The sequence below is a fragment of the Podarcis erhardii genome (assembly GCF_964252035.2).
Source record: "Podarcis erhardii genome assembly, chromosome: 15".
Classification (NCBI taxonomy): Eukaryota; Metazoa; Chordata; class Lepidosauria; order Squamata; family Lacertidae; genus Podarcis; species Podarcis erhardii.
In genome coordinates, this window is record NC_138505.1 from 289,787 (window position 1) to 299,170 (window position 9,384).

The 9,384-nt window shown below is 55.9% G+C and overlaps 1 protein-coding gene across 1 annotated transcript; it reads right to left on the reverse strand.

The window, feature by feature from the left end:
* Window positions 1-497: 497 nt before the first annotated feature.
* On the reverse strand, window positions 498-8,128 carry ISG20L2 (interferon stimulated exonuclease gene 20 like 2). Its single transcript, XM_081841255.1, has 3 exons — window positions 6,570-8,128; window positions 5,445-5,645; window positions 498-3,143 (listed from the first exon to the last, which is right to left on the reverse strand). Exons 1-3 carry the CDS (start codon window positions 7,332-7,334, stop codon window positions 3,033-3,035), a joined length of 1,077 nt encoding a protein of 358 aa, XP_081697381.1. The 5' UTR covers window positions 7,335-8,128; the 3' UTR covers window positions 498-3,032.
* Window positions 8,129-9,384: the final 1,256 nt, after the last annotated feature.

A 9,384-nucleotide genomic window follows, 5' to 3' on the forward strand; every position in this document is an offset into this window, starting at 1 on the left:
ATAAAACAATGATGATGCTTTGTGTGGCAATCCTTCAGGTGGTATGATGCCGTGTAAGGACGACATGGAGAATGCAGGGAGAAAGGTTTTCCTCCCTCTCTCATCACACTGAACCTTGTGAAGATTCAGGACAGAGAAAAGAAAGGACTTCTTTCCACAAACTGTGGAACTCCCTGCCACAGGAGGCAGTGATGGCCCCCAACTTTAGAAGAGGGCTGGACAAATTCACGGAGGAGGAGGAGGAGGGGGACCTGAAGGCTACTCACCTTGGTGGGTTATGTCCTGCCTCCAATGTCAGAGGCAGTTGCTGGAAAAGGCAGGCAGAGCGCTGCTCTCGCACTCGGGTCCATCGTGTGGACTTCCCTTAATGGGCAGGTCCCCTTTGGCCTGATCCAGCTGCAGAGCTCTTTTCATGAGCTTCAGATACAGCAGCTCTTCGGATCAGGCCCCTTCCCCCTGCCATGCCTACGCAAGCACACAGGTCTCAAGACAGCCAGTAAGTGAAATATTTTACTTTTTTAGAAAAAGACAAAACAATCCCAAGCACAGACAGAAAACACGCCCGTTCATAATTACCAGCATTAACACAAATGGAATAAGTTTCTTTTTTTGCAGTGTGTGTGTGGGCTTTTGTATAGGAAATCTATTTCCTGCGCGAGTGGTTTTTAAAAATTATTCTTCCATTTTTGTCTTTGTTTTAAAAAGATGCTTGCTTTAAAACTGCTCGAGAGGAATCTTTCTGAGACTGCTGCAAAGGATCCGCATCAAAGATTTCCGTAGGGAAAACACAATACGTTTGGCAACCGTTTTTAAAATGTTCAATAAAGTTTGTTTAAAATAAATTAGGAGTTCCATGGAGGCCCACTTGGCAGATTGTGAACGCCCCTTTGTGGCAAGTCCCCAAGAGCCCAGGTGGAAGGGGCACAGAAACCCAAACCCCGGGAGGGACAGAGGCTGCGCCAAAGGCAAGAGAGAAGGGCCTTTGGAAAGTTGTTCTTTTTTTATCAGTGGGGGAAAGCAAACGGGGAGAGATGGGACAACAAACCTTAAGACCTTTTTGGTATCTCATTAAAAGCAATGTGCTTCGGGGCTCCCTCTTCTTCCCAGAAAGACATACACACACACAAACACACGTTGCGTCACAACAGCAAGGTGACCTTCTTGCTTCATGGTCACTTGGTGGGAAACAGCACCAGAGAGAAGACAGAGAGTGACAGAATGAGACACTCACTGGCCAAGACACAGCGATGGAGCCACTTTTGGGACGCAGGGGGGCAAGGGGGGGGGTCACAGTGTTCCAGGGAATTTTCAGCATCAGAATGAGAAAATGTGCCCAGAGTTTACCATTGTGGTTTCTTCAAGGATGGGAACTTTGTGCTCCAGGAACGCTCCATTCATTCTGATTGTGCAGCTGGAGGTATTAAGAGGAAGGAAGGAAGGAAGGGGGAAAGAGGAGCCTCTGCAAATCAAAAGGGGAGGGATGCCTGCCCTTTGCAGAGAGCCCTGCGCCCTAGACCAGCCCTTGGCCAACCCGGTGTCCTTCAGAGCCCGGGAGGCTACAGCTCTGGGGCCAGAACAAGCCTCTGATGCTGCGGCTCAGGGGAGCTGCACTCCAGGGGGGCCCAGACAGAACAGGCAAAGCTCATCTGGGCAGGATCCTACCCATCCTGACCTTGAGGATGTCCCAGCCAGGACCCCAACACCTGCTGAGCTGAGAAGGGGATGCTTGGCAGGGGGCGCTATGGGCCAAGACCCACGGGGCCTCCACTCACTCTGGGTGCCATAAGGCGCAGGGTGTGTGCGTGTCTGCAACGCCCCCCTTCCCCTCAAGGGGAACAGAGATACAGTGGTACCTCGGATTAAGAACTTAATTCATTCTGGAGGTCCGTTCTTAACCTGAAACTGTTCTTAACCTGAGGTCCCACTTTAGCTAACGGGGCCTCCCGCTGCCGCTGCACGATTTCTGTTCTCATCCTGAAGCAAAGTTCTTAACCCAAGGTACTATTTCTGGGTTAGCAGAATCTGTAACCTGGAGTGTCTGTAACCCGAGGTACAACTGTATTCCTTCCCCCAGCCCCACATCTCCACCAGGAAGAGACCATGAGGCAGAAGGCAGCTGCTCCTCCTGCGTAAATGTTCCGGGGGTTTCTGTCGTCTTCTAAGTGGGGAGGGGCAGGGGGATGTTCCTGGGATTGCCAACTGTTTTGTGTTTTTCATTGGTGCAACCCACCCGGGGACCTGCTGGTGGACAGCAGGAAAGAGATTTAAGGAGAATAATGAGAGATTATGAAGGATGTGGAGAAAGTGGGAAGAGGAAGGGAGAGACAGACACCCCCCGCCAACAAGAACCCAAGGGGGTCACCGTCCACACAGGGGGCTTCCTTGACCCCCGAGGGAGGGGGTGGGGCCAAGGAGGAGGCGGCAGAGGGGAGCTCAAGATCACCAAGTGCATGGGGGGGGGCTCCCATCACCTGGCAAGGGAGAGGGGAGACCCACAGAAGGCAAGCTAGGGAACTGAGTGCCCCCCGTCCTTTTAAGAGGGTGGGGGCAGGAAGCCAGTCTCCCTGCGCCACCGCAGAGGTGGGGAGGGGGGTCACCAAAGATCCACCGGCCGAGGCAACAGGATGGGCACCTTGGCCTGGTTGGCGCTCAACTCCAACAGCACACGAACCCCACAGCCACCGGGGCCTGGGGAGTGGATAGCACCATGTTGAAAGCCCCCCTGCCGGGGAGGGTGAGGAGGCCCCCCTCCCTCTGAGGTTCAAGCCGAGAGGGAAGGAGGCTCAGCACCGTTACAGAAAGGAAGGGGAGGAACACGCCAAGGCTGCCGTCAGATGGAAGCAATGTAATGGACACACTTGCCTCCTTCCCCTCCCCTGCCCCCAGGCAGTTCCTTCACTCTGCCGGCCCTCCTCTCCCTCTGCCCCATGGACCCCTCAACATCCTCCTCCAAACAGCTCGGGGGGGCGGGGAGTGTCGGTTTCTCCCAGCGACTCCGGGTTCCAAGGCTTGGTGGCGACTGGAGTTGGGGGTCAGTCCTGAGGAGAGGTGGCCAGTTGTCTCTCCCACTCGTCCTCCACCACCTTGTACAGTTCCATGGTGGCCCGGGCGTCTTCCACTGAGGAGTGGCCTTTGTTCCCCACCTGGGGGGGGGTAAGGAAAGAAGGAAGGAAGGAGGGAGATGAGGGCAGGGGTCACGTCTCTCTGACCCCTCACAAAGCGAGAGGACACCCCCTCCCCCCACAAAGCCATCTTCAAATACCTCAAGGGCCGCCCCATGGAAGACAGAGGGCAGGACCCAAACTGAGGGATTCAAGTTACAGAAAAAGAGTTTCTGTGGGTAAGAGCCTCCTTGGAAGGGGGTGGGCTCTCCTTCCTTGGCGGTCTCAAAGCAGGGGCTGGGTGGCCCCCTGGTCAGGGATGCTTGCATGACAAGGGGTTAGGCTAGATTACCCCTGTGGGTTCCTTCCAACTCTACAATTCTATGATACTAAGAAAAGGATAGATAAAGAGAGAGGTGCACAGCAGCTTGGCTCTGGAGTCACGCAAGGGAACTTCTGCTCTTTGGGGACAAGATACTGCAGAATAGGGACACGGGAGGCGCTGTGGGTGAAACTACTGAGCCTCTTGGGCTTGCCGATCAGAAGGTCAGCGGTTTGAATCCCCGCAATGACGGGGTGAGCTCCTGTTGTTCGGTCCCTGCTCCTGCCAACCTAGCAGTTCAAAAGCACGTCAAAGTGCAAGTAGATAACTAGGTACCGCTCCGGCGGGAAGGTAAAAGGCGTTTCTGTGCGCTGCTCTGGTTCGCCAGAAGCGGCTTAGTCATGCTGGCCACATGACCCGGAAGCTGTATGCTGGCTCCCTTGGCCAGTAAAGCGAGATGAGCGCCGCAATCCCAGAGTCGGCCACGACTGGACCTAACGGTCAGGGGTCCCTTTACCTTTCTACTGCAGCTCACTATAAATTTATAGAATTGCATTGTTTCAAAGGATTTGCTCTGGTTGCCTGCTTTATTTATACGCTACTGTGTTTTGAGCTCACAGCAGCTGCAGTATTTGCTGTGCTTTTCTGCTGCTACTGTGAGCTGCTCAGAGTTCAATATTAAATCCAATGCCGGATCTCCTCCAAGGCCAGGGGACTCTGCTCCTCAGTGGCCCTCCAGATGCTGCCAGACTCCGTCTCCCACCAGCCCTGGTACCACCACGGCCCAATGGGCAGGGGTGATGGGAACTGTAGTGTGGCAGCCGCCTGGAGGGAGCCACAGGGGCTACTCCTGCTCCTGCTGTGTCGGGGGGGGGGGGGTCGCGGGTCTAAAAACTGCACGGACAGATGGCACAAACAGATTTGGAAAAGCTCCTCCTGGTCATTGTCCGCAAGCTTTTTCTCTCCAGGCTCAAGGAAACAATGGTGTGAGCTTTTTGATGCATATGAACTGACCTGGACCCTGCAATTGTCATCTGAGGCCCTTCTTTGAGAGCCTCCTCAATATCTGGAGGGTGGCAACAGAACAGCAGGGTCTTTTCTGTGGTATCTCCCAGTTCATGGTATGCTCTCCCCAGGGAGGCTCACTTGGCACCTTCATTATATACAGTACTGTATCTTTAAGTGCCTGGTGAAAGTGTTCCTTTTTAACCAGGCCTTTTTCCTCTGTCTGGCCTTTTAGGGTGGGTGGGGTGTTTTAAAATCTGTTTTAATGAGGTGTTTTTTTGTAATGGATCTATGTGGGTTTTTGCTTGTTTACTTGGTTGCACGCTGCTTTGAATTTCCTTTAAAACAATGAACAGGGTGGTGATACAATGACTACTGCAATCAACACAAGGTAATATCACCAAGGCAACTATCTGTAAACAAACTCTAAACGTCCATCCATAAAAATGGCAAAAGTTGTTTCCCCCCACAACAGGTTGTATCTTGAGCAACTGCAAACACAGTAACAAAGTCACGGAGCTTTGTAGTAAATAATGTACCGTACAAGAGAAGAGAGTACGGAAACTACTTAAAGCAGGGGTGTATCTTTCCCTATCTGCATGTTTCCATCAGGAAAGAGGACGATGACCTTCAGTTTGTTAAACTTCCTCCAACAAGTGAACCACTTTCAAGTCAACTCTTTATTTACCGCATTTGCTATTATTTATGATAAAACCTATTTGGGAAAGAAACTACTTTTGCCATTTTTATGGACGTTAATGGTTTGTTTACTGCTAGTTGCCTTGGTGATATTATCTTGTGTCAACTGAATTGCCTTTGGCAAGAAAAATCAAGCAATGCATTTAATAAATAATAACAACAACTACAGCCAGCCAAGAGGAGGGACTCTTGAAAAGGAAGTCTGCCAAGACACTGTCATTGGGCCTTTCTCCAAAGAGCTGGCTGCCAGCCAGTGTAGGCAACACTGAGCCAGATGGGGGGGGGGGAGAGCAGACGGACAAGGCAGGGGGTGTTACCTGGATGTCCCTGTGGAGGAGCTGCTTGGTGAGGCGCTTCAGGGAGGCCTGCTCGTTCTCCGGGAAGCCGGCCTTGCGGTTGAGCAGAGGGTTCTTCGAGGTGTCCCTGGTCAGCGACTTGGGATGGAAATACTTGAGGGCTTTGAAGTCATTGTGGATGGCGTGGCCCACAACTATCTTCCCAGAGAGGACCTTGAGGATCTGAAAGGCAGGGAGGAGGAGGGGTGTCATCAGTCAGCGCTCAATAGCTCAAGACTCAACCTGTAGCCCAGGCTTCCTCAGACTCGGCCCTCCAGATGTTTTGAGACTACAATTCCCATCATCCCTGACCACTGGTCCTGCTAGCTGGGGTCATGGGAGTTGTAGGTCAAAAACTTCTGGAGGGAAGAGTTTGAGGAAGCCTGCTATAGCCAGTCAAGCACAGCAGGGTGCAGACCCACAAAGACATCGTAGCTGCAGTCTGACCCACTTCAGCCATAAAGGTAAAGGGACCCCTGACCATTAGGTCCAGTCGTGACCAACTCTGGGGTTGCGGCCCTCATCTCACTTTATTGGCCGAAGGAGCTGGTGGCCAGCATGACTTAAGCCGCTTCTGGCGAACCAGAGCAGTGCACGGAAACGCCGTTTACCTTCCCGCCGGAGTGGTACCTATTTATTTACTTGCACTTTGACGTGCTTTCTAACTGCTAGGTTGGCAGGAGCAGGGACCGAGCAACGGGAGCTCACCCCGTCGTGGGGATTCAAACCGCCAACCTTCTGATCGGCAAGTCCTAGGCTCTGTGGTTTAACCCACAGTGCCAGCCGCGTCCCTTACTTCACCCATAAGAGGATATAAAAGAAAAGCCCTGCAACAGGATGAGGCCAAAGGGCTCCTTCCTTAGTCCAGCATCCTGTTGTCACTGTGGCCAAATACCCCATAGAACCTAGGAATCCAGACAGACTGCCTCTGGACCTTGAGGTTCCATAAGAAGAGAGTAAGAGCTGCTAGGCCAAATGCCTCAACCAGATGCCAGAATAAAAATACAGACTGCCTTGGTTTTAATGAAAACATGGAAAACCTTGTGTGGGGCAGGGGGATCCCTGGGGCTCCCCCTGAGAGGCTGCCAGATCTCCCCCCTCACTCACCTCCTTCTGGGCCACCTTGAAGGGGACGGCGTTCTTCATGTGGTGCCTCTGAATGCCACTCCAGCGCGTCCGGTAGTTGGTGATGGGGCTGAGGGGCCGCACGTACTTGTCATACATCACGTCGCCGTGGTAGCTGACCACGCTGCAGCGCGCCAAGTCACTGACGCGCCCGCCGGGGCCCGTGCCCACCATCTCACAGTCAATGGCCACCACCTTGCTGGGCTTGGGCGGCAGCAGCACCGGGGACAGCCCACTCTCAAACTCGCTCAGCAGGGCCACCCTCCGGATCTCGCCCGCGGCCCCATTGGCCTGCGCCCCATTGTGCCTCGCAGAGGAACCACCCCCCGCAGTGCTCCCTGCTTTGCTTGAGGCTGTGGCACCCGAAGAGGCATTGCCTCCTTGAGACCCAGAGTCCTTAGCCCCGCGGGCGGCCTTCTCCTTGGGGAATGTCTTGGTCCTGCGGGCCGAGCTGTCCTCCCGCAGAGGCTTCCTGTCCTGCCCGGCGGACGCCCCCTTTTTGTCCACTTTCGGCCTCTTTCTGTCCCGCTCACAGTCGGCCCCGCCGTGCTTCTGAGAGGCATCCCGCCGCGGCAGTGGGGCTTGCCCGGGGAGCTGCTTCTGCTTCAGGAAGCCTTTCTGCTCCAGGAACTGCCGGCGCTTGATGAACCGCTGGTGCTTCTGGTTCCCCTCAGAGGCCTTCTTGGGCCGCGCAGGGAGGGAAGTGTCCAGGTTGAGAAGGAGATCCGACATGGTGCCCTCCTCCATGGACGAACCGGGACCACGAGGAGGAGAGGCCAGCAAGCGGGCACTGCTCTAGAGAGGCCGCGAGGGGCGCAATGCTGGACATGTCCACATGCTAACAAGGCTGGGGAGAGAGATGGGGAGGGCAGGGTGAATTTCCAGCATTTGGGGGGAGGATTCACAAAGTTCTAAGCCACGCTGACTTATGTTCAGGATGTTTGCTCCGGAGGTTACTGGAAACCAAACTGCAGAGCTACTCAGGGGTCCTAGTTAACTCAGTCCAGAGCCACAAGGACTGGAATCTTGCCATAAAAAGTTGAATTCTTTTAATATTTAATTGTTTTTTAATGACCCCCCAATGTTTTCAGCTGTTCTCATTTTATCTGCTCGGTGGGCAGAGCCCCTGCTTCAGATGCAGAATATCTGAGGTTCAATCCTAGGTGTCACCTCCAGGTAGGGCTAGGGAAAAAGGACTCCTGTCTGAAACCCTGGAGAGCCCGTCAGCGCAGAAAAATAAGCAGCTGCTCTGGCTTGATGCAAGGCAGCCTCCCTGGTTCCTGTTCCTGTGAAGGTGGCCTCCACCCCCCACCCAGGAAGTGTAATGCCACCCTGTGCCAGCCTCCCCCTGCCTGGCGCCCACTGCGAAGGCTCCTCCTCCTGCAACCGCAGCATCCAGAGCGGCCAGGCAGCAACTGGAGAGGAAACGTCTTCCCCAGTCCACTGGGCAAGGCTTCCCTGCTCACACTCTTGGTGGGGCCCCGCTGCTGCGCTGCAGGAGATGGTGCGGGATGCCCTTTGGGGGTCCCTTCCGGCTTCCAGGCAGATGGCGGGAGGGAGCAGGATGGCCGGGGTCCCAGGGCAGAGGCGGCCTGGCCAAGGGGGGGGGGGTGCTGCTGCTGCTGTGGGAGCGAGGAGACGCCCACCTGCCCGGCTCCGCCCCACTGCGCCCCGGGATTGGCCTGGCGGGGCGGGAGAGGGGGGTTTGTGACATGGGCTGAGCTCACCAGGCTCCTGGGCAGCCCCCGACCCCGCCCGGCGGGGACCGCGGGCCCCCCAAAGGTCATCCAGCGCAACCCGCCGCCCGCCGCCCGCTTCCCAGCCTTCCTCCCCTAAGGCCGGCGGCTCCGAGGGGGCGGGGAGAGGCGGGGCTCCCGTCCCCGGGGGGAATGCCCCTCCCCTCCCCTCCCGGCCCGGCCCGCCTCGCCCGCCTCACCTGCCGCCGCCGGGCTCCGCCGCCGCTCCCCCGGAACCGGAAAGGCCCGCCAGGGGCGGGGCAGTCCCACTTCCGGTCCCGCGCCACGCTCCTTTCTTTCCTGCCTCGCCGTCTCTCCTCCTCTCGCGAGACTTCCCGTCTCTCTCGGGGCGCTTCTCCCGGAGGGGAGAGAAGGAAGGCGGACAGCCGAACGGGGCCAAGGAGCTGGCGAAGCAAAGAGCGCATGCGCTCCCCTCACCGGCCTAGCCAGTCGCTTGGATACTGAATCCCCATTGGTTGACTTCGCGCCCCGCCCAATCCCGCGGGCGACCGATTGGAGTTGCTATGGCGACGCGCCCACAAACCAGCCTCCTGCGCGTCGGGCCGGACCATTTGGCCGCGAGGGCGGGGGGGGGCTGGCTGGCGCTGCACGTGGCGGGGTCGCCGGCTGTGGTTGTTTGACTACAGTTCCCATCCTGCCTGGCCGCTGGTCCTGCTAGCGAGGGATGATGGGAGTTGTAGTCCAACAGCAGCTGGAGGGCCAAATTTGGGAAAGGCGGCCCTGGAATTTCCGCTTCTTGCTGCCCAATGTTGTCGCTCTTCAAAGTTTCAAAAACATCGTTGTAAAAGACAAAGGACAGTCGCTATTCCTGGAGGCGCATCGTTAAACTGGGGAACTCCCTGCCACGAGAGTCTGGATGGCTTTAAAAGAGGACAGATTCGTGGAGGGCGAGGGCGCTGTGGGTGGTGTTGCGGGGGGGGGGAATTAAATGCCATTATAAATGCACGGGGATATGTGTGGTCACACCATCAAGAAGGCTGATCGCCGAAGAATGGATGCTTTTGAATTGCGTGTCAAAACCCCTCCCACCAGAAAGAAAG